At 46.7% G+C, this 23,868-nt stretch overlaps 2 protein-coding genes, 2 long non-coding RNA genes and 2 other non-coding genes across 8 annotated transcripts; 4 read left to right on the top strand and 2 right to left on the bottom strand.

Annotated features, from left to right (window-relative positions):
- Positions 1–133: 133 nt before the first annotated feature.
- On the bottom strand, positions 134–1,221 carry LOC125960137 (uncharacterized). Its single transcript, XR_007469818.1, has 2 exons — positions 374–1,221; positions 134–289 (listed from the first exon to the last, which is right to left on the bottom strand). It is a non-coding gene; the product is annotated as an uncharacterized LOC125960137 (long non-coding RNA).
- Positions 1,222–1,247: 26 nt separating this feature from the next.
- On the top strand, positions 1,248–2,320 carry LOC125960136 (uncharacterized). The gene is made up of 2 exons (XR_007469817.1): positions 1,248–2,080; positions 2,165–2,320. It is a non-coding gene; the product is annotated as an uncharacterized LOC125960136 (long non-coding RNA).
- Positions 2,321–2,561: 241 nt separating this feature from the next.
- LOC125959304 (mucin-2-like) lies at positions 2,562–13,804 on the bottom strand. Its single transcript, XM_049692124.1, has 5 exons — positions 13,771–13,804; positions 13,406–13,617; positions 13,198–13,327; positions 10,202–11,533; positions 2,562–2,587 (listed from the first exon to the last, which is right to left on the bottom strand). The coding sequence occupies exons 1-5, from the start codon at positions 13,802–13,804 to the stop codon at positions 2,562–2,564; spliced, it is 1,734 nt and encodes a 577-aa protein (XP_049548081.1).
- Positions 13,805–16,641: 2,837 nt separating this feature from the next.
- LOC125951428 (condensin complex subunit 1) lies at positions 16,642–23,826 on the top strand. Of its 3 annotated transcripts, none has more exons than XM_049680267.1 (8): positions 16,642–16,704; positions 16,878–17,026; positions 17,100–17,544; positions 17,618–18,341; positions 18,429–18,827; positions 18,915–21,116; positions 21,733–22,105; positions 23,629–23,826. In XM_049680267.1, exons 2-8 carry the CDS (start codon positions 16,912–16,914, stop codon positions 23,673–23,675), a joined length of 4,305 nt encoding a protein of 1,434 aa, XP_049536224.1. In that variant the 5' UTR covers positions 16,642–16,704; positions 16,878–16,911; the 3' UTR covers positions 23,676–23,826. The 3 variants fall into 3 exon arrangements, with proteins under 3 accessions (XP_049536224.1, XP_049536222.1, XP_049536223.1); XM_049680265.1 differs by lacking the exon at positions 23,629–23,826 and adding an exon at positions 23,007–23,598; XM_049680266.1 differs by lacking the exons at positions 16,642–16,704; positions 23,629–23,826 and adding an exon at positions 23,007–23,598 and having other exon boundaries at positions 16,726–17,026.
- Trnal-aag (transfer RNA leucine (anticodon AAG)) lies at positions 21,219–21,300 on the top strand. Its single transcript has one exon. It is a non-coding gene; the product is annotated as a tRNA-Leu (tRNA).
- Trnal-aag (transfer RNA leucine (anticodon AAG)) lies at positions 21,531–21,612 on the top strand. Its single transcript has one exon. It is a non-coding gene; the product is annotated as a tRNA-Leu (tRNA).
- Positions 23,827–23,868: the final 42 nt, after the last annotated feature.

The raw sequence follows: 23,868 nt of genomic DNA, 5'->3' as shown, positions 1-23,868 counted from the left end.
ATGTATTGGTGTCATTTTCGACGCATTTTGCGATGGTGTGTGTGTCATCTTGCCGTATCGCTGTACCCCGTGCCCCCCCCCCCCTCCCCCCGCAAGCATATTTCGGATCAACATAAAGCATGCAAAATTATGATTTCAATTTCACCAACTTTATTTATAAGCGTTTTCATTAATCTAACATACAATTTTCATTTGTTAATCACTTCACGAAACACTGCACTTACACGCAACACTTTTCCGCTCTTCTGCTGCCTGCCCTTCGCGTTGCTTGTCGGAGCGCCAACTCCTTCTGAAAAAACACAAAACACGTACATTCACGTTGAAACACAACGCGATCACCACGATTCATACAAATAGCACTTAAATTACTTACCAGATCATACACGATCTCGCGGACGTCGTTGCTGCGGGTGATAAAAGCCTGCAAAGATAAGAAACCACCAAATATCCGAAAATTATGCGTATTTTTATGAAACTTACCAAGCGCACGATCACCGACGCTCCGGCCATCTTGAAGGCCGAAGAGAACTGATTCACAATTTTCTCTTCCTCCTTTTCTTTCGCCACCTTCGGATCGGGCTGTCTCGAAAGTTCGTTGGAATCACATAACACTTAAAAATGTTCAACATTGCATGAAAAAGTGTTGGAAATGCAATAAAATGCAATGTGATATGTTCTTTTTAACTCAATATTAGTTTTAACATAGTTTTGGTCGGTATTTCATGTATTATTAACGGAAAAACTTGTGGTTAAAAAAACACAGTTTCGTTTCTCGGAGAGACTCTTTCACGAACCTCACGATCGTTAGATCTGAGAGAGAGAACTCTCGCCGTCCCTTTCTCGCGCGGCCTTCGGCTATGGTTGCCTGAAAAGTTCCTAGATAGCTGATCACACCCGAAAATGCTAAACATTGCACAAAAAAGTGTTTTAAATCGAATGAAATGTAATGTTACATATTATCAATAATTAAACATGGTTTTTAAAAATGTTTTGAGCGGTGCTTGATGCATTTTTCAATGAAAAACCTGTTCTTCATTTTCATCACTCTGGGGAACTTTTCATCGCGCCTTAAACTCGATCGCACACAGTTGCATTCGCGGTGAGCACCGCGTGTGCCGACACGGTAATGGTGAGACAGCACCAAAACAGCCATAGGAGCGAAAGCGACAGCATGTACTCGAAGGAAATATCCCTCTGCTTGAAAAAATATCCTTGTCATACGGGTATCGCCCGTATGACAAGGATATTTTTTCAAGCAGAGGGATATTTCCTTCGAGTACATGCTGTCGCTTTCGCTCCTATGGCTGTTTTGGTGCTGTCTCACCATTACCGTGTCGGCACACGCGGTGCTCACCGCGAATGCAACTGTGTGCGATCGAGTTTAAGGCGCGATGAAAAGTTCCCCAGAGTGATGAAAATGAAGAACAGGTTTTTCATTGAAAAATGCATCAAGCACCGCTCAAAACATTTTTAAAAACCATGTTTAATTATTGATAATATGTAACATTACATTTCATTCGATTTAAAACACTTTTTTGTGCAATGTTTAGCATTTTCGGGTGTGATCAGCTATCTAGGAACTTTTCAGGCAACCATAGCCGAAGGCCGCGCGAGAAAGGGACGGCGAGAGTTCTCTCTCTCAGATCTAACGATCGTGAGGTTCGTGAAAGAGTCTCTCCGAGAAACGAAACTGTGTTTTTTTAACCACAAGTTTTTCCGTTAATAATACATGAAATACCGACCAAAACTATGTTAAAACTAATATTGAGTTAAAAAGAACATATCACATTGCATTTTATTGCATTTCCAACACTTTTTCATGCAATGTTGAACATTTTTAAGTGTTATGTGATTCCAACGAACTTTCGAGACAGCCCGATCCGAAGGTGGCGAAAGAAAAGGAGGAAGAGAAAATTGTGAATCAGTTCTCTTCGGCCTTCAAGATGGCCGGAGCGTCGGTGATCGTGCGCTTGGTAAGTTTCATAAAAATACGCATAATTTTCGGATATTTGGTGGTTTCTTATCTTTGCAGGCTTTTATCACCCGCAGCAACGACGTCCGCGAGATCGTGTATGATCTGGTAAGTAATTTAAGTGCTATTTGTATGAATCGTGGTGATCGCGTTGTGTTTCAACGTGAATGTACGTGTTTTGTGTTTTTTCAGAAGGAGTTGGCGCTCCGACAAGCAACGCGAAGGGCAGGCAGCAGAAGAGCGGAAAAGTGTTGCGTGTAAGTGCAGTGTTTCGTGAAGTGATTAACAAATGAAAATTGTATGTTAGATTAATGAAAACGCTTATAAATAAAGTTGGTGAAATTGAAATCATAATTTTGCATGCTTTATGTTGATCCGAAATATGCTTGCGGGGGGAGGGGGGGGGGGGGCACGGGGTACAGCGATACGGCAAGATGACACACACACCATCGCAAAATGCGTCGAAAATGACACCAATACATGCGCAAAAGGCCTTTTTTGATTGCTCGAAGTTGGGTCGATTAGCGGGTCGATTATGGGGTCGCGTAAACAATAATCGACCCGAAAGAGTGACGTTGAGTGATTTTTGTCATACGGGCGTATCGAAAATGAGCGCTGTTTGTAGAGCAAATGGCAAACACCGAACACTTTCAGCAGGCCGTGGTATTGTTGATGGCGCGTTGAAAAGCTTCTTATTTCGATTTTCGTCGGTCCAAAAGGTATCGACCTGGAGGCTGGGATATTAATTGGACTAGTTGAAATTAAATACAGAAATGGAGAAGTGCAAAATTTGTGGAAAGCACAAGAGTGAAGATAAATTACCGTCAAGAACCCTCGATTTGGATCTCAGACTGTAAATATTCTCGTATTCAGGCGAAGAAAAAGCGACTCGAGATTCATCTCAAAATATGGATTTTTTTTTTAACATATATAATGACGGGCGAGCCGTATGTTTAAAAATATGGATTTAATTGCAGTCATGAAAAGGATGGTGATTTGGCACGCATCATGTACCGTTTAACGCAAGATATTGTAGTTTCCAAAAATTTTTCGGACGAGAACATAACACGTATTTGTGAAAAATATTTAAGGAAAACATCGCATTCGAGCAACAATGTTTTGCTTCGGGCAATAGAAGATTTGAAGATAAAGCTAAACGTACGAAATGAATCGAGTAATATTTGCAGCAACGCTCATGACGCCCGTAACAAAGCTGATTTATTAAACAACCCAGAGCGTGAAGAATATTTAATGGTTGATAAAGGCATAAGTGCACAATCTTTATTAAGCACATCGAGGGTTGGTTGCGCAGGTATGTGGTGAATGAGTTGTGGTACGCATACAGTAGACGATTAATCTTTTTCGTTACTTTCATGTTACGGAAGAAAAACTTAGCCCAATCAGCTCTATCACGACGTTGGAAAATTCAACCTCGCGTGAATCTGAGCCTTATCAGCCTCGCATCGAAATTGCCTCGCATCGAAGTACAAGCTATTTAAAATCGGATGTAGAGTTTGGCAATAATCCCGCTAGTTCAACGGACAGTTCTGTAGACGCAATTACTAGAATTGTAACGGCTAGCAAAAAACGAAAATATAATTAATCTATAGCCACCATTGAGAGGGTTCTTCTATTACACTGTCGGACTTTATAATAATAATAAAAATAATAATAGTATATTTAAAAGCGTTCGCCGTCGGGCTAGACACAGTATCTTAAAACTAAGCATGATACAATAAAATAGAGGGAGCTTACGAGTAATAAAATGATGGCATAGAGGGGTGAAAAAATAAGAATGCAAAACAAACCGAGAGTGGAAAATTCCCGCGACTCTGATCAGACCGTTGCAGAGGAGTTGAGAGCAGTGGAGAGGGTGAAACGGATAGCAGAGAAAGAGAGGTAAAAGTCGAACAGGTTATAGACGAAGTTGAAGCTACGTAGACACCGAAGGAGGGATCCGTAGTGCCGTGGAGGGTACGGCGACGGGGAACGAGGAAAAGAGAGCGATGGCCTAAAGTGCCCGAAGGACAGTACAGAGGGAGACGGGCCAGGAGATCCGAAACATCTAATCTACCCATCAGGACGCCTAAGCTCCAATGTCGGCAGTCCGAACTCACAGCGGCCCTCAGGACAAGGGAAGCTGTACATATCATTCACGAACAGAATAAATAAGAGAGGAGAAAGAACACTACCTTGAGGGACGTCTGAAGTGCAGAAGACATCCTCCGACAGGGAAGAGCTAACCCTATTACTCTGTGCAAGTAAGTTGGGAGACACCCCAAGCTTGCCGAGTTTAGCAATCAAAAGAGCATGTGGAACACGGTCAAAAGCAGCTTTGAAGTCTGATGGCATCCGTCAGAATGGCGCAGTCCAGTCTTGCCGTGGTGGAGGAGACGAAATCCACGAGGTTGGAGACGGTGGTACGCTTCGGTATATTATTACATTATTATTAGTCTAATCGTATATTAATTGTTTTCACATTATGTTGGTTTCGTTTGCACATGCTACAAGGACAAATCAGGCAACTATTTATAGGAGGGAGATTGGTAGTAGTGCCACTAGTTGGAGTGGTAAGTGGGCTTGCGGGAGGATCAGTTGGTGGGCTTGTGGGAGGATCAGTTGGTGGACTTGTCGGAGGGCTTGTGGGAGGATAAGTTGGTGGGCTTGTGGGAGGATCAGTTGGGGGGCTTGTGGAAGGATCAGTTGGTGGGCTTGTGGGAGGATCAGTTGGGGGGCTTGTCTGAGGGATAGTTGTTGGGCTTGTGGGTGGATCAGTTGGTGGGCTTGTGGGAGGGATAGCCGGTGGGCTAGTGGGAGGATCAGTTGGTGGGCTTGTGGGAGGATCAGTTAGTGGACTTGTCGGAGGGCTTGTGGGAGGATAAGTTGGTGGGCTTGTGGGAGGATCAGTTGGGGGGCTTGTGGGTGGATCAGTTGGTGGGCTTGTGGGAGGATCAGTTGGGGGGCTTGTCTGAGGGATAGTTGTTGGGCTTGTGGGTGGATCAGTTGGTGGGCTTGTGGGTGGATCAGTTGGGGGGCTTGTGGGTGGATCAGTTGGTGGGCTTGTGGGAGGATCAGTTGGTGGGCTTGTGGGAGGATCACTTGGGGCGCTTGTGGGAGGATTAGTTGGTGGGCTTGTGGAAGGATCAGTTGATGGGCTTGTGGGAGGATCAGTTGGTGGGCTTGTGGGTGGATCAGTTGGTGGACTTGTCGGAGGGCTAGTTGGTGGGCTTGTGGGAGGATCAGTTGGTGGGCTTGTGGGTGGATCAGTTGGTGGGCTTGTGGGTGGATCAGTTGGTGGGCTTGTGGGAGGATCAGTTGGTGGACTTGTGGAAGGAGCAGTTGGTGGGCTTGTGGGAGGATCAGTCGGTGGGCTTGTGGGTGGATCAGTTAGTGGACTTGTCGGAGGGATAGTTGGTGGGCTTGTGGGAGGATCACTTGGGGGGCTTGTGGGAGGATTAGTTGGTGGGCTTGTGGGTGGATCAGTTGGTGGGCTTGTGGGTGGATCAGTTGGTGGGCTTGTGGGAGGATCAGTCGGTGGGCTTGTGGGTGGATCAGTTAGTGGACTTGTCGGAGGGCTAGTTGGTGGGCTTGTGGGTGGATCAGTGGGTGGGCTTGTGAGAGGATCAGTTGGTGGGCTTGTGGGTGGATCAGTTGGGGGGCTTGTGGGTGGATCAGTTGGTGGACTTGTGGAAGGAGCAGTTGGTGGGCTTGTGGGAGGATCAGTCGGTGGGCTTGTGGGTGGATCAGTTAGTGGACTTGTCGGAGGGCTAGTTGGTGGGCTTGTGGGAGGATCAGTTGGTGGGCTTGTGGGTGGATCAGTTGATGGGCTTGTCGGAGGGATAGTTGTTGGGCTTGTGGGTGGATCAGTTGGTGGGCTTGTGGGAGGATCAGTTGGGGGGCTTGTGGGTGGATCAGTTGGTGGACTTGTGGAAGGAGCAGTTGGTGGGCTTGTGGGAGGATCAGTCGGTGGGCTTGTGGGTGGATCAGTTAGTGGACTTGTCGGAGGGCTAGTTGGTGGGCTTGTGGGAGGATCAGTTGGTGGGCTTGTGGGTGGATCAGTTGGTGGGCTTGTCGGAGGGATAGTTGTTGGGCTTGTGGGTGGATCAGTTGGTGGGCTTGTGGGAGGATCAGTTGGGGGGCTTGTGGGTGGATCAGTTGGTGGACTTGTGGAAGGAGCAGTTGGTGGGCTTGTGGGAGGATCAGTCGGTGGGCTTGTGGGTGGATCAGTTAGTGGACTTGTCGGAGGGATAGTTGGTGGGCTTGTGGGAGGATCACTTGGGGGGCTTGTGGGAGGATTAGTTGGTGGGCTTGTGGGTGGATCAGTTGGTGGGCTTGTGGGTGGATCAGTTGGTGGGCTTGTGGGAGGATCAGTCGGTGGGCTTGTGGGTGGATCAGTTAGTGGACTTGTCGGAGGGCTAGTTGGTGGGCTTGTGGGAGGATCAGTTGGTGGGCTTGTGGGAGGATCAGTTGGTGGGCTTGTGGGTGGATCAGTGGGTGGGCTTGTGAGAGGATCAGTTGGTGGGCTTGTGGGTGGATCAGTTGGGGGGCTTGCAGGTGGATCAGTTGGTGGACTTGTGGAAGGAGCAGTTGGTGGGCTTGTGGGAGGATCAGTTGGTGGGCTTGTGGGTGGATCAGTTGATGGGCTTGTCGGAGGGATAGTTGTTGGGCTTGTGGGTGGATCAGTTGGTGGGCTTGTGGGAGGATCAGTTGGGGGGCTTGTGGGTGGATCAGTTGGTGGACTTGTGGAAGGAGCAGTTGGTGGGCTTGTGGGAGGATCAGTCGGTGGGCTTGTGGGTGGATCAGTTAGTGGACTTGTCGGAGGGCTAGTTGGTGGGCTTGTGGGAGGATCAGTCGGTGGGCTTGTGGGAGGATCAGTTAGTGGACTTGTCGGAGGGCTAGTTGGTGGGCTTGTGGGAGGATCAGTTGGTGGGCTTGTGGGTGGATCAGATGGGCTTGTCGGAGGGATAGTTGTTGGGCTTGTGGGTGGATCAGTTGGTGGGCTTGTGGGAGGATCAGTTGGTGGGCTTGTGGGTGGATCAGTTGGTGGACTTGTGGGTGGAGCAGTTGGTGGGCTTGTGGGAGGATCAGTCGGTGGGCTTGTGGGTGGATCAGTTAGTGGACTTGTCGGAGGGCTAGTTGGTGGGCTTGTGGGAGGATCAGTTGGTGGGCTTGTGGGTGGATCAGTTGGTGGGCTTGTCGGAGGGTTAGTTGGTGGGCTTGTGGGAGGATCAGTTGGTGGGCTTGTGGGAGGATCAGTTGGTGGGCTTGTGGGTGGATCAGTGGGTGGGCTTGTGAGAGGATCAGTTGGTGGGCTTGTGGGTGGATCAGTTGGTGGGCTTGTGGGTGGATCAGTTGGTGGACTTGTGGAAGGAGCAGTTGGTGGGCTTGTGGGAGGATCAGTCGGTGGGCTTGTGGGTGGATCAGTTAGTGGACTTGTCGGAGGGCTAGTTGGTGGGCTTGTGGGAGGATCAGTTGGTGGGCTTGTGGGTGGATCAGTTGATGGGCTTGTCGGAGGGATAGTTGTTGGGCTTGTGGGTGGATCAGTTGGTGGGCTTGTGGGAGGATCAGTTGGTGGGCTTGTGGGAGGATCAGTTGGTGGGCTTGTGGGTGGATCAGTTGGTGGGCTTGTGGGAGGATCAGTTGGTGGGCTTGTGGGTGGATCAGTTGGTGGACTTGTGGAAGGAGCAGTTGGTGGGCTTGTGGGAGGATAAGTCGGTGGGCTTGTGGGTGGATCAGTTAGTGGACTTGTCGGAGGGCTAGTTGGTGGGCTTGTGGGAGGATCAGTTGGTGGGCTTGTGGGTGGATCAGTTGGTGGGCTTGTCGGAGGGATAGTTGGTGGGCTTGTGGGAGGATCAGTTGGTGGACTTGTCGGAGGGCTAGTTGGTGGGCTTGTGGGTGGATCAGTTGGTGGGCTTGTGGGAGGATCAGTTGGTGGGCTTGTGGGAGGATCAGTTGGTGGGCTTGTGGGAGGATCAGTTGGGGGGCTTGTCGGAGGGCTAGTTGGTGGGCTTGTGGGTGGATCAGTTGGTGGGCTTGTGGGAGGATCAGTTGGTGGGCTTGTGGGAGGATCAGTTGGTGGGCTTGTGGGAGGATCAGTTGGTGGGCTTGTGGGAGGATCAGTTGGTGGGCTTGTGGGAGGATCAGTTGGTGGGCTTGTGGGTGGATCAGTTGGTGGGCTTGTGGGTGGATCAGTTGGTGGGCTTGTGGGTGGATCAGTTGGTGGGCTTGTGGGAGGATCAGTTGGTGGGCTTGTGGGAGGATCAGTTGGTGGGCTTGTGGGAGGATCAGTTGGTGGGCTTGTGGGAGGATCAGTTGGTGGGCTTGTGGGAGGATCAGTTGGTGGGCTTGTGGGTGGATCAGTTGGTGGGCTTGCGGGATGATCAGTTGGTGGGCTTGTGGGTGGATCAGTTGGTGGGCTTGTGGGTGGATCAGTTGGTGGGCTTGTGGGAGGATCAGTCGGTGGGCTTGTGGGTGGATCAGTTGGGGGGCTTGTGGGAGGATCAGTTGGTGGGCTTGTGGGAGGATCAGTTGGTGGGCTTGTGGGTCGATCAGTTGGTGGGCTTGTGGGAGGATCAGTTGGTGGGCTTGTGGGAGGATCAGTTGGTGGGCTTGTGGGAGGATCAGTTGGTGGGCTTGTGGGAGGATCAATCGGTGGGCTTGTGGAAGGATCAGTTGGGGGGCTTGTGGGTGGATCAGTTGGGGGGCTTGTGGGTGGATCAGTTGGGGGGCTTATCGGAGGGATAGTTGGTGGGCTTGTGTGAGGATCAGTTGGGGGGCTTGTGGGTGGATCAGTTGGTGGGCTTGTCGGAGGGCTAGTTGGTGGGCTTGTGGGAGGATCAGTTGGTGGGCTTGTGGGAGGATCAGTTGGTGAGCTTGTGGGAGGATCAGTTGGTGGGCTTGTGGGAGGATCAGTTGGGGGGCTTGTGGGTGGATCAGTTGGTGGGCTTGTCGGAGGGCTAGTTGGTGGGCTTGTGGGAGGATCAGTTGGGGGGCTTGTCGGAGGGATAGTTGGTGGGCTTGTGGGTGGATCAGTTGGTGGGCTTGTGGGTGGATCAGTTGGTGGGCTTGTGGGAGGATCAGTCGGTGGGCTTGTGGGTGGATCAGTTAGTGGACTTGTCGGAGGGCTAGTTGGTGGGCTTGTGGGAGGATCAGTTGGTGGGCTTGTGGGTGGATCAGTTGGTGGGCTTGTCGGAGGGATAGTTGGTGGGCTTGTGGGAGGATCAGTTGGTGGGCTTGTGGGAGGATCAGTTGGTGGGCTTGTGGGAGGATCAGTGGGTGGGCTTGTGAGAGGATCAGTTGGTGGGCTTGTGGGAGGATCAGTTGGTGGACTTGTCTGTGGGCTAGTTGGTGGGCTTGCGGGATGATCAGTTGGTGGGCTTGTCGGAGGGCTAGTTGGTGGGCTTGTGGGTGGATCAGTTGGTGGGCTTGTCGGAGGGATAGTTGTTGGGCTTGTGTGAGGATCAGTTGGTGGGCTTATCGGAGGGATAGTTGGTGGGCTTGTGGGAGGAAAAGTAGGGGGGCTTGTGGGAGGATCAGTTGGTGGGCTTGTCGGAGGGATTGTTGTTGGGCTTGTGGGTGGATCAGTTGATGGGCTTGTGGGTGGATCAGTTGGGGGGCTTGTCGGAGGGATAGTTGTTGGGCTTGTGGGAGGATCAGTTGGTGGGCTTGTGGGTGGATCAGTTGGTGGGCTTGTCGGAGGGCTAGTTGTTGGGCTTGTGGGAGGATGAGTTGGTGGGCTTGTGGGAGGATCAATTGGTGGGCTTGTGGGTGGATCAGTTGGTGGGCTTGTCGAAGGGATAGTTGTTGTTCTTGTGGGAGGATCAGTTGGTGGGCTTGTGGGAGGATCAGTTGGTGGGCTTGTGGGTGGATCAGTTGGTGGACTTGTCGGAGGGATAGTTGGTGGGCTTGTGGGAGGATCAGTTGGTGGGCTTGTGGGTGGATCAGTTGGTGGGCTTGTCGGAGGGATAGTTGTTGGGCTTGTTGGTGTATCAGTTGGTGGACTTGTCGGAAGGCTAGTTGGTGGGCTTGTGGGAGGATCAGTTGGTGGGCTTGTTCGAGGATCAGTTGGTGGGCTTGTCGGAGGGCTAGTTGGTGGGCTTGTGGGTGGATCAGTTGGTGGGCTTGTGAGAGGATCAGTTGGTGGGCTTGTCGGAGGGCTAGTTGGTGGGCTTGTCGTAGGGCTTGTCGTAGGGCTTGTGGGAGGGTTTGTCGATGGGCTTGTTGGTGGACTTGTCGGAGGGCTTGTCGAAGAGCTTGTTGGTGGGCTTATCGTGGGGCTTGTGGGAGGGCTGGTTGGTGGGCTAGTAGATGGGATTGTCGAAGAGCTTGTTGGTGGGCTAGTTGGTGGACTTGTCGGAGGGGTTGTGGGAGGGATTGTGGGTGGATCAGTTGGTGGGCTTGTCGGAGGGCTAGTTGGAGGGCTGGTTGGTGGGCTAGTAGATGGGCTGGTTGGAGGGCTGGTCAGAGGGCTTGTTGGAGGAATAGTTGGTGGGCTTGTCGAAGGGCTTGTTGGTGGGCTTGTCGTAGGGCTTGTCGTAGGGCTTGTGGGAGGGCTTGTCGATGGGCTTGTTGGTGGACTTGTCGGAGGGCTTGTCGAAGAGCTTGTTGGTGGGCTTATCGTGGGGCTTGTGGGAGGGCTGGTTGGTGGGCTAGTAGATGGGATTGTCGAAGAGCTTGTTGGTGGGCTAGTTGGCGGACTTGTCGGAGGGCTTGTGGGAGGGATTGTGGGTGGATCAGTTGGTGGGCTTGTCGGAGGGCTAGTTGGAGGGCTGGTTGGTGGGCTAGTAGATGGGCTTATTGGTGGGCTTGTCGGAGGGCTTGTCGAAGGGCTTGTTGGTGGGCTTGTCGGAGGGCTTGTCGAAGGGCTTGTTGGTGGGCTTATCGTAGGGCTTGTGGAAGGGCTGGTTGGTGGGCTAGTAGATGGGATTGTCGAAGAGCTTGTTGGTGGGCTAGTTGGTGGACTTGTAGGAGGGCTTGTGGGAGGGCTTGTCGTAGGGCTTGTGGGAGGGCTGGTTGGTGGGCTAGTAGATGGGCTGGTTGGAGGGCTGGTCGGAGGGCTTGTTGGAGGAATAGTTGGTGGGCTTGTCGAAGGGCTTGTTGGTGGGTTTGTCGTAGGGCTTGTGGGAGGGCTTGTCGAAGGGCTTGTTGGTGGGCTTGTCGGAGGGCTTGTCGAAGGGCTTGTTGGTGAGCTTGTCGTAGGGCTTGTGGGAGGGCTGGTTGGTGGGCTAGTAGATGGGATTGTCGAAGATCTTGTTGGTGGGCTAGTTGGTGGGCTTGTCGGAGGGCTTGTGGGAGGGCTTGTCGTAGGGCTTGTGGGAGGGCTGGTTGGTGGGCTAGTAGATGGGCTGGTTGGAGGGCTGGTCGGAGGGCTTGTTGGAGGAATAGTTGGTGGGCTTGTCGAAGGGCTTGTTGGTGGGCTTGTCGGAGGGCTTGTTGGTGGGCTTGTCGGTGGCCTTGTTGTTGGGCTGGTCGGGGGGCTTGTTGGTGGGCTTGTTGATTGGCTTGTGGGTGGGCTAGTAGGTGAACTTGTCGGAGGGCTAGTTGGTGTGGTTGTCGAGGAACCTTTCAAAGGGGTTGTCCGAGGGCTTGTCGGAGGATCAGTTGGTGTAGTTCGAGATGTTGCAGCTCTTGGAGCCTCCCTTCTGGGTCTTGCGGTGGCTGACTTAAAACTCTGAATATTGATTGACGCAAGCTTTGCAAACAAGTGAACTTTTTCGCGGTTATCTGCACAGTTTAATTGAACATTGGAAAGTACACCATATAAACGGTTATCGCACACTAGCGGACCTCCATCGTCATGCCTGCATGCATTACCTATCACTGATTTAGCGCATTGTACCCTGCAAAATCAAAAACTGGAGATATAGTGTCAGTAAAAGGAGTACAGGGTTACTGATATGAAGTGTTACTTATTCAAACCACTATAACTTTTTTGGGAGAAATTATTTTTTATCGATTTCGAAGACAAAATTGTATTAAAATAATCAAAATTTCAGAATCCATTCACTTTAGCCGGATGTGGCCACCTTTGCCTTAAATATAGCATTCAAACGGTCCAAACACGAGTTGCATGCTTATGCATATTTTATAATTTTCGCTAAATAATAAATAATAGTAATAAAGCTCTACAATTCAGAACAGATGGAATAGTCTATCGCATTTGCGCAATTTGCATTTGCAAATTCGCTATCTGTTGTGTGGACGAAATGAAATGTGGAACATGATTTCCTAACCATTCTTGGTTCACATGAGCTATATCAGACGGTGCTGAGTATTGTTGAAACATCTATGATCTACGACCGAAATGTTTACGTGTCCACAACTCTAAAGCAGCTTCTAAACCATTTTCTCGATAATATGTCGCATTCACTTTGACACCAGGCTTGATGGAAACAATCGGATAGCCCCCATCAGCGGGCACTGCGGCCCAAGCCATTACTAGCGATGGGAAATTGCTACGAGTGGCCGTATGTAAGCTCAAATTCTTGTCTGAGCGTTGGGTCAAGTAAATTCAATAGTTTTGAGAGTTCGTGAACTGCCAGTTGGGATTTTTTTTTTCATCAGAGAACACAATGTTTGAGAATTCGTCATGTTCGTGCAAGCGCATCAACTCCTTTACTCGATCGCACCGAACTTTTTTTTGATACGGTGTAAGGTAATGCCATGTTGCGTTTTTTTTTGGTCCACCTCCAAAGTATTTTGCAATGCTTCCAATTGTTGTAACAATTTATGGTGTGATACACAAATATTTTATTCACTTTAAGGTGACTGAGCTCATGAACAATAGCTGGTTATGATTTGCTAGACAAACATAACGCAATCACACTATGACGTTTTAATTTCATCACAGTAAGAAATGTATCGATACAACTGAGACGAAAATGTTATTGGTAGCTTGTAGACAATATGTTGACCATTTATTAGACTAATTTTGGCGTTGATGTTATGAGCGGTTCAAAAGATACAAGCAGTGTGAAATTGGTAACACTTCATATCAGTAACCCTGTATTGATTGTGGTATACTCACGAAGACGGTCTGAGGCCATATGTTGCTGCACATTCCCGACTAGTGATAAGTTGGTATTCTGCTCGCTTCAGACTTCGTCTAAAATACTCATCATAGGCCCACCCAACTACAAAACAATTTAAGGTATTTGTTGATACTATGGGAAGCTCACTGATATACATGTCTATGGGTTGCACATTTGGAAACCCTTTAAAACTACCATCAATGGTAGCAACAGCTATATTGTTCGCACTAGATGAGGGATTGTACTGTGGGTGTTTTTGATAACTTCGAGTGTTGAAAGTATATCCTCCACTGTATACTGAGTTGCTACCAGCGCGGATCGTTATCTGTGTCAGGGAATTGGAAGCAATATTGTGACTTGTACTCGTCCGTGTATTTCTTTATAATATACTGTATTCACCTACCGTATCCCAATCAGATACACTAGATGCTGAAGTTAGGACGTGGGTGTAGCTAATGATAACACCATCCGCGGTACCGTTATTTATAGACACTAGGTATGGATAGTCGGTGATTTGAACTATAGCTCCTCCGGCTATGCGCCAAATTCTCGCACTACTTTGTTGGTTGGTGTCATTGTGAAAGCCGACACGTATTAGACCACTAGACTCGTTCCCTTGAACATTACAATATGATTTGAAAAGCACCACTAAGAATATCAATCTAACACTTTCCGTCATTGTGATAGTAATGAATACTGCTTCACTGTTGAACAGAGAGGATCGGACTCATATTTATATCGAAATCTAACATCTGCTTTCATTCTCACCCTTGTAGCTGAACAAATATAGTTGGGCAAACATGTTTCAATATCTGGGTTCAAATCTGATGCTGGGAGCATTCTATCCATTTAGTGTGCATGAACTGTTCATCCCATTTAGTGTGCATGAACTGTTCAAAATGATGAAATTACATTATAAAACACATTACGAAAGAAACACTTTTGATATTCGTAAAAAACATAAATTCGTCACCACTATAGGGGATGCTATGAAGGTTTTAGGCGATTAATAACAGCAAGCATCGCGGATTGTGTTAACACCAGAGAGTGATCGATAAGATGACTCACAGATCGACGAAGACAACAGCATCGATGCACAACAATACCTCGACACTGGCAGTTTTTATAGCCGTTCGGTTCTTCAATTTCGTTCACTGTACTAACTTCATTACTAAAAAAAATTACTGTACTAACTTCATTACTAAACTACACTGTACTAACTTCATTACTAAAATTAGTAGAAAAAAATAACTGGGCCATAACCAACCATAACCATACGTTAGAGGTTTAGCATTTTTTTTAAATTTAATCTATATATATGTTTAAATGGAAGTGGCGTACGTTGAGAACGGATGGGCCGATTTCACTCATTCTTGGCGTTATGAATTAGTCTTGGTCTGCTTCATATTTACACGTTGTTGAGAATGTCCTTTTATGGAAACTCTTTTTACACTGGCTTTCCACTTCACAGCTTACTTGAATTGATATCATTTCAAAACATTGGATGAAATCCTTTCAGTTCCAATGCATACTTCGATGAATTCGATATTCTTACTCTAATTTGATCATCATCACTTTTATTTCTAAACCCATCGTTCCAAGAACGCTTGGTTTGTGCAAACCAAGGCAGGATTGGTTGATTCGCGATTTTGTCTTACAATTCGCGATTTGTGAAGTAGTTTCAGTTTGGTGGTTATTGTAGTTAGGACAAAAACTACGTTTAATACATCAAGAACTATTTGTGATGAAATGTAAATGATTTGATTTAAATTGACTCATTCCATAGTCAGAAGAAAAAAAATGCCTCCAATCAGAAGATCAAGTCGAACGTATGCATTGACAAAAAGACACAAAATTTGAATGGAAAAAGTAAAACACTGTGACAGATAATTGAGTTCTGTAAACCACATATGAGCCTCGAATAAGACTCGAAGTGGAAGTCAAAGAGCTGGTCTCTTTATTTCGGACAGTGTTTAATGTTCTAGCCCCAGCGTTGGCCCCAGAGCTTAGCCTCAGCTTGTTGGGTGAGCCAACGACGAGGCTGCACCAGTTCGTGAATTGTATCTAGGCGCTGCGCTGGCGCTGTTTTTGTATGAGCTGCGCTACAAGCGGACTCCATTCTATAAAGCGGGCAACGTACGTCCAATATTGCGCTATCGTTCGTTATTTATTATCGTTGAATACTTTGAAACAAGACCCGATTCGGTCGGATAAAATACAAACGGTGGCCTAAACATATGTGCCAGCTTTTTTGCTTTTGCCAACATGTAGTCGGGACGGGCCAGAAGTTTATTTCCTTGTTGCTGCAAGTCTGTTTGCTGCAAGTCTGAACATTCGATCAACATCCTACGGCCATAATCTTACTACTGTAGTTAAATACTCACGCAATTATCACGAAATCGACGCAAAGGAAAAAGGCACCACTAGCATCTACGGCCAGTGAAGGCGGAAAAGGGGGAAAACCGAAAATGTTTACTTGGAAGAGCATGTTGGAAATGGGTCTGATGGGCATCCAGGGGTCAGAGGAACACGGTGGGATGGCCTTACCCCACACAGGTAACGCTCGCATGGGTGAACGTCGGATGCTGTTGCGCATATCATAACGTGTACATTATTCATATAAATACATAAGGAATTATATGTATAAATTGTCAATACGTAATACGATAGTAAAGATTGCAGTAATGCTGCATATAGAATGCCCTTTCTCTGAAGCTCATGCCCATTCCGTAGAGCAGTGAAAAGAGCCCACATCAGAAGTCTTACAGCACCAGGTCGAACTATCCGGGTATTACTCGATTTCTCGGGAAGCTATCCGGGTATTACTCGATCACTTTCAGCCCTTTGGACTTTAGCGCACTCCGACAGGCACTTAGGAAGAGATCTTAGAATGTGAACAACGATTGGAAAGATGTTTCATCTGCCACCAGTTCCGATCCGCAATCTACCGAAATGCGGGGCATAACTTGTTCCAGTGTGTTGTTGTGAAATTTCGGCGCGATGCCAGTTCCTTCATGACCTAACGGTTCCTGTATGGTAGTAGATTTCCAATTATTGTCCTCCGGTATCGACAGGTGCTTCCGGTTACCATATGTGAGGCCTCGGGGCCGCCATTAAAGGCCACGTGGGCGATCAACAGCACGATCGTTTCCGCGTTCTGGTTTTTGGTACTGCTCGACTTTGGCTCCCTGCTGCTCGAACTGTATGTGTTTGAAAAGTGTGCACAACCCTGGAAAACCGTTGGTGAAGAAGAAAACAAAGAGGCTGCTCATAATTTAGGAAGAAGAACGCCGTGAATCAGAAAAGTAGCGGAATTGTCGCGGAATTGTCGCGGTTTCGCCATTTTCCGGTTGGGAAAAACGCCAATCGCTTGGGGATGCTTAATCAAAAGTGAAAATACTAAAATAGCGTGTCGGAAACCCCGAAATCGTAAAATTTTCCCTCACAAACTCAAGCGGGCTTCAGATTCAACTCAGTTTCAACTCAGCACTGTCTACCGCGTCGTTTATATCTCGCGGTTTTAGGAGTCGAAAATTCCGTGGCTCGACAGTGATGGTCGATAGATGATGGGCATTTTGCCTAAAAATAAGCAAAATTTTGCAATTTTTGTGCACAAAATGTCGTGCGTGGCACTGTGCGTCTTTTGGTTGAAAATAACGGTTGGGAGTTTTAAACAAATTTCTTCAATTTCGTGGATTTTCGGTAAAAATAAGGGTAGAAATAAGGGTGATAAGGATAAATTCAAGGCTAAGGAAGCTGGATGCAATACCGTTTTGCGGTACAGCCTCTTTGAAAGCCCAGAGAAAGGAGAAGACGGTGGCTGTTGTTTGTTTTGGCTTGGCTTGGGTTTGTGCAAAATTTTCTCTCGATTTTAGCTTGACATTTACAAAAACCGGAAAAACGGATGCGATGGAGTGGCAATTCGTAATACCCCAGACAAGCGCCGAACTTCTGCGATCGGATAAAAACCACTATTGCGTTGGGCGGGTTCTCGAGCCCGCCGAAGTTCCGGATGCGCTGAAGGGTAAGCTGCAAAAGCGGATTTGGCATGCGCGGGAGAAACTAATCGCTATCGTTATCTTTTCTTTGGCCTGCAGCTGCTCGTCTCGGATTGGCGGATAATTTCGGAATATTCGATCATTTCGATACGTTCTATTCCGTTATCGATAACTGCAAAAAACTTACCGGCACGCAGCTGATTCGCGCCTATGACCAGCTCTACGGAGCAATCGACAACCTTGGCAAATCCTTGGCGGAGATGCTATCGCAAAAAGAAATCGATCAGGCAGATCGGCTGGCATGCTTGAACGCAGTGAAAATGTTAGCTTTTCTGATGAACGGATTAGTGAAAGCAATTGATGCGCACGTAAACTCCAACAGTGACAAAATGCCAAAAAAAGGCAAAAAGCAAATGAACGACCAGGCAGAAGCGCTAGACTGGGATGAAAAGCGCTACCAGTGCATTGTTCAGATGTACAATTTGATGCAGCTGCCGCTGGAAAAGCTGTGGGATCCTCCTGTTTGCGAAGAATCGTTTGTGGAGTAAGTATTGCTTGTACATTGTCCGGACCGAGAACGGCCGTATTCTAATGAGAATCTGTCTATTCCGTCGCAGTATTGTATGTGATATCTGCTACCGAACACTGGAGCAACAGTATGCCCGTATTCGTGGCACAGCAGACAGTGTTTTCCAAATTCTCGGTACTGCCATAAAACGGTACAACCACTCGTTGTCGTTCCCAGTTAGAATATTGCAAATACTCGAGCACGTAGAAGCCTCGATCTCGCCGATCGCTGCGGGTGTTCTGCTGCTGTACGAAGAGTTCGGGATTGTAACCATTTACCCGGTTATAATCAAGGAGATTATCGAACGGCTTAGCGCAGACGCAGCCGATGTACAGACGGCACGTTTCTTTAGCCAGTTCTTGGTAGAATTGGGTATGTCGGCACCGAAACTAATAATACCCCATCTATCGACATTAAGCGAAGAGCTGCTGAACTTGGAATCCTACACACTACGCAACTGCGTTCTACAGATTATGGGGGAAGCTATTGTATGTGAGTTGACTTCGGAAGACTTGACTGACGATTTGAAGGAAACTCGTGACGAGTTTCTCGAAGATCTTCTTAATCACATGATGGACGTGTCCGCACACGTGCGCTCAAAAGTTTTGCAAATCTGGCTGCAGTTGAAGGAACGTAATGCGGTTCCTTTATCGTGGATTCATAAGGTTCTTCAGGTCGCCGTTGAGCGTCTTCAGGACAAAGCTTTGCTAGTTAGAAAGCAGGCGATTGCCCTAATTAAAGCATTCCTTGAACACAATCCTTTTTCCGCCAAGGTACGTGGCACAAAATTTTATTGTTTTGAATTTTTTTTGTTTTTATCGTATATCGTATTGGTTTGTGTTTTATCATTTATTTCATAGTTGTCTCTAGAGGAATTGAGGGCACAGTACGAAGTGGAAGATAAAAAGTTCCAAGAGGTTCGCAATAGACTGGTGGATCAGGACACAAAACTAAAAACACTGGAAGAGCAATGGGAGGATATGGTAGTGCAAATGTATCCCACGATTTCCGAACTGTTTCAAAAAGAACCGGAAGATATTGAAACCAGCACAGAAGCGGATGTGAAGGCATTAGCTGGCAATATTGTATCACTGTTGAATGATAGCAATTACACAGAGCTGGTAAGACTAGCGCAACGAGCAGATTTTGCGCTGGGAAATCGCGAAGAACGAAAGGAAATGAATCTGGAGCACCAGTGCATGTACTACATAACGCTATTGAAAAGTTATTTCATTCATAGCCACACCGATCCCAACTTGGTAAGTAATAGTTTGTCAAACGGAATGAAGCATATTCAAGTGTAGCAATAATAGCGATTGGCGTACATATCATTTTGTCTGGTTTAGAATGAAGAGTTCCAACAGGTTGAGAGCTCTGTAAACTTTCTACACGATTCCATTGGTTTCTCGGAGCTAATCTCGGATGCGATACCTAAGATCCTCGAAATGCTGATGTCCAAAGCCCAATCAGACGTGCACGGAGCAATCGATTTTTTCACATCAGCCTACTTGTTCGGGATAAAAGGCACTGAACAAGGAATGCAGCAAATGCTGTTTCTCGTCTGGTCTTCAGAAAAGGAGAAACGTGAAAATGTCACAGCAGCTTACAAGCGCGTTTTGTTCGAAACGAATCTCCAAGGAAGAGCTCACACCGTTAAGGTGGTGCGTAATTTGTGCCAGTTTTTGACCAATCTTACATGCGGACATTACATGGCCATGGAGGTGCTCGTTCAGGAGTGGGTTGAAGCAGGTGACATTGACGCGCAGATGGTGCAGGTGCTATTTGAGATATACACACTGAAGCTGGAGAATGTGAACGAAAATGATGCACGCCAAGCACTCCAGCTTTTGGTGATGATATCGGCCGCAAAACCATCAGTCGTTACGGCAAACATGCAAATTTTGGAGAAGATCGGACTAAGTGAGAGAGGCCGTAAAGATCCGAGAATATTCGTTGCTACACTAACATTGTTTATGAACTCTGTCCCGTTACCTACAAATTCATCGAAATATTACAAACGCTTCGACCACAATGCTCCTGTAGTGCAAACCGTGCTCGACCTTTTCCAAAAGCTTTTCTTTTGCGCTAAGGTCGAAAACTATGATGAGATTGGGACCAAAGTGTTTGACTTTATCTACAAACTAGTAAAAGCACCTGATAGTCTATCACATAGTCTGATGGTATCCCTTTTCGAAAAACTGCAAAAAGTAAATCAAGATAATCAGCAAGTAAAGCAAGAAGTCCATCGCTCAGAAGGAAGCCAGATTCCAGGTGCAACACAATTAGATCAAAGCAACCAGCAAGGAGTGAACGCTACTAAGCTTCTGTTAACTCTACCAAACTTCCTTGCGGCGCGATTTATTTTTACGGTCGGATACGTGGCGATGAGAGAAATGATTTATCTTGATATCGATGTGTACAACAACATGAAGTATCGACAGGAACTGAAGGAGGAGCTAAAAAACGAGAAGAAAAAAACCGCTGCTCTGAATAGTACCAGAATCACGGCAGCTACACCGTCTAGTGTCGGTGCTAACAAACGCAAAACACAATCGCTCGATGTGTCCGCAAGCAACGCACTGAAACGATTATCTGGTTCTACGGGGGCTAATGGTGCAGCAAATGGCGAACAAAACGAACCCGAGGAAGAATTGTTAAGCGGAGCAACGGCGGAGGACACAGTAGCAGAAGAAATTAATCACATTTGTGAGCATGAGATGCTATTCGCTACTGGTAGTCTATTAAATCAATTGATACCAACTATACTGGAGGTATGCCAGCATCCGAAACGATATCGGAACGAGTTACTACAAAAGTCTGCCGTCCTTACACTGATTCGACTAATGAGCGTGTCATCGAAGTTTTGCGAAGATCATATCCCGTTTCTAATGAACATTTTTCAAACCACTAAAAACACGAGCATCAAGTGTAACATCGTTATCGGTCTTTCGGATTTTACTTTCCGCTTTCCGAATGTGACAGAATCCTGGACGAGCCACATGTACGCCACACTTTATGAACAGGACGCAGAGTTGCGTCTCACTGCGGTGAAGATGTTGTCGTATCTTATCCTGCACGAAATGATTCGCGTGAAAGGGCAGATATCGGATTTGGCACTGTGCATTGTCGATAAAGTTCAGGAGATTCGCACTATAACGGAGCAATTTTTCAAGGAGATCGCCAACAAATCCAATATCTTGTACAACGTGCTGCCAGACATAATCTCTCGGTTAAGCGATCCTAACTTGCAGTTAGAGGAAGAAAAATACCACATCATTATGCGCTACATCATCGGGTTGATCAACAAGGATAAGCAGATCGAAAGTTTGGTGGAGAAGTTATGTCTGCGTTTCCGCGTCACAAACGATGTGCGCCAATGGCGAGATATCGCATTCTGTTTGTCAATGCTTTCGTACAACGAGAAAACAATCAAGAAGCTTTCGGAGAACGTGGGATGCTTCAAAGATAAGGTGCAGCATGATGAAATCTATCAATCCTTCAAAACGATCATCAGCAACACCAACAAATTGGCGAAGGCAGAGCTAAAGGTAAGTGGTATTTGGATAGGTTTGATTGAACATCAGTTAAATAGTTGAATATTAGTTAGGAGTAAAATAGAAATAGGTAATGTAAAGTGGAGAGGGTAAGTAGGTAGCGTGGCCGAGCGGTCTAAGGCGCTGGTTTAAGGCACCAGTCTCCTCGGAGGCGTGGGTTCGAATCCCACCGCTGCCAAGTAGAGGATATTCAATCTTTTTTGGTTTTGAGGTGTTGGGGCCCTTGCATTTGCCTTTCTGTGGTGCAAATAATCGATTTAGTATAAATTTGTTAATAATAATTTATTTTTCAATGTAATGCAAATGTGATTTGCTAAATGATTAATCAGACAATCGTTTTGTTAGTTGACTACAACCCTGGAAAGAGTGTAATATTATGTATGTATATGTTCGCTGGAGAGAACAAGAGGTAGCGTGGCCGAGCGGTCTAAGGCGCTGGTTTAAGGCACCAGTCTCCTCGGAGGCGTGGGTTCGAATCCCACCGCTGCCAAGAGTTGATTTTTTTATATTAATAAATTTAGTAGTAGAAACTTTGTTTCCGTGCTAATGTGTGTATAATGTTTTGCTTTGCATTCAAGTGTAATAAAAAGGGTTTACTTGGTTTTTGCAGAGTGCTGTAGCAGAATTCGAAACACGTTTGAATGAGTGTCTAGAAGTGAACGATGCAATAGGGGACGGCGCTGCATCGGAAGACCAGGATAGCGACATAGCAACAAATTCGTCATCTTCTCTCGCGGTGGCTTCGGGAAGAGGACGCAACAAAACTACCAAAAGTTCGCGCCAAGGAGGATCTGTGTTGAAATCGGCTAAAAAGGGGAAACCTCCCGTTCGCGGACGTCGGGGAACACGCAGCAAACAAGTGTCATCGGAAGAGGACAGTGACAGCGAGGAAGAGAACCTGCCACCAGTCGCAAGTTCACGGGCGGCCGCTCGGGCACGACAAAACTTGAAGATTACTAAGATAATCGAGAGTGACAACTCAGGTAAAAGCCGTGCTTCTCGTCTCATTATGCAATTAGAATAGAAGTTTCCAAGAGTGAAGAAGGCACATGCCAGATGGCAGATATGCGCCTATGCATTTTGAAGAGTACACGTTTGGCTTTCTTTTTTCAATCCTGGTGGTTTGATTGATCCAGTTGTTAGCTGTGGTGTTTTGTAGATAGAAACACTATGGAATTCACATCGTAGGTTTAGTTCTTGGACTCAGGCGTAGAAAGATAGGACTATTAAACACACGCCATATGAAACACATATCATCCTAACTGATGATCATTTGAAACAGATTTCCAAAACGGTTAGCGCCGTGTAGTGCTGATAATAAATAATGCTCTCTAACAATTTCAATTAAATTGCCAAAAAATGAACTTTTTACAAAGAAATACACGTTTTCATTTGGCAATACGTTTTTTGTCGTCTTTGTTCTTTGTGCACTTGAACAGAATGGCATTGCTCTAGGTACTACTTCTATCAATAGTATTTGGACTTGAGCTTTTGTAGTGAATAGCTTCACTTGTTACAGGCAATATATTTGCGTCCCTCCCACGCATTACCATTGGTTACTAAGGTTTTGGATGATTGCATGGTTTGCATGTCAGTTCATTCTGTTTCTAGTGGCACCCACGATCACAACGCTTCAAAAATTAGAAAAATTAGAACTTATCTTGGCAGTTTTCTCTTTGTTTGTGATCAATGATTTTTATGATTTCCGCCATTTGTAGAAGTATGAAGAATGCCCAAGAATTTTGCCCTTGGGTGAAGGTAATACCACTTGATCTAATCTTCCTATGCAGTTGAGTGTATGTGTGTGTGATTGTGATTGTTGTGATTGTATGTTTGTCAGTATGTATCTCTAGTTTCTTCTCCCTATTTCGTATTTCGTTCTAGACATCGAACCTGACGCTAGGCACAAAAAGCAAAAAATGCTAGCCGTAAATTAGCCCCAGGGACTGTAAAGAGAGACTGACCTAGAGCCTAGGAAGTAGGACACATGTTCGCTGCTCTATGTCCATAGAATTGCACGTGCCATTCCTGCGAGTGAGCGCACTGGAGCACCGTTCAGAGATTGCGAATGGCTTTTACCCTCATAGATCCGCAGATCACGATGAATCTCCTTGTACCAATTTTCTTTTGTGACAAATATATGATGCTTCATGCTTTCATGCATCCTTGCAGCGGTAAAGAAAATATGAAAGTACGAGCTCATCGTGATCATCGCGATAGAAAGTGTATCTTTCTGACACTGTAATAAGCATTAAACATAAGACTTGCTGATAATTCTAGTTCAGGAGCTTTTGAAACATGGGAAAGAAATGAATGTCGCGAATTCAATCGTACCGTGAACCGTGGCTTTTGTTCGTTGAACTTTACGCACCGATTTGCAATCGTTCGAAGTTTTCGCTGGCGAACTGTACGCTATTGCCACTCTATTGCTAGAGAGAGTAGTCATTGTTACTTGTTACTATTTATTTTTTCTCTTCATTTTCGGTCTTGTCTTTTTTACTTTTAGATGATTCGGAAGATATACCACCAAAACGTGGGAAAAGTGGTAAGTAGCAATGCGGGCAAACTCGATCGTTCTATTCCTTCCGCTTCCGTTCCCGTTGTGGATCCGTGCTCCTGTTCTATAGTGCTAGTAATTTATTGTATGATGAAATGTATCTTCACCGACTGCTAATCGTCGGTCGGTGATCCATTGGAAAAAAGATTTGGAAACAGGGGAAAGTCATTCACAGTAAAACACATCCGA

This window comes from Anopheles darlingi, chromosome 2 (assembly GCF_943734745.1).
Source record: "Anopheles darlingi chromosome 2, idAnoDarlMG_H_01, whole genome shotgun sequence".
NCBI classification, from domain to species: Eukaryota; Metazoa; Arthropoda; class Insecta; order Diptera; family Culicidae; genus Anopheles; species Anopheles darlingi.
The sequence above is the reverse complement of the archived record's forward strand: the minus strand, read 5'-3'. Positions and strand labels throughout refer to the sequence as shown.

Coding starts and splice junctions, on each gene's coding strand:
- LOC125959304 (XM_049692124.1), bottom strand. CDS start 13,804: ATGTTTGCCCAACTATATTTGTTCAGCTACAAGG. Junction 11,534..13,197: donor AGCTGTTGCTACCATTGATG/GTAGTTTTAAAG, acceptor CCCCTTTGAAAG/GTTCCTCGACAACCACACCA. Junction 2,588..10,201: donor TTCGACAAGCCCTCCGACAA/GTCCACCAACAA, acceptor CTCTACAAACAG/CGCTCATTTTCGATACGCCC.
- LOC125951428 (XM_049680265.1), top strand. CDS start 16,912: ATGGAGTGGCAATTCGTAATACCCCAGACAAGCGCCGAACTTCTGCGA. Junction 17,027..17,099: donor AGTTCCGGATGCGCTGAAGG/GTAAGCTGCAAA, acceptor TTTGGCCTGCAG/CTGCTCGTCTCGGATTGGCG. Junction 21,117..21,732: donor TGGCGAAGGCAGAGCTAAAG/GTAAGTGGTATT, acceptor TGGTTTTTGCAG/AGTGCTGTAGCAGAATTCGA.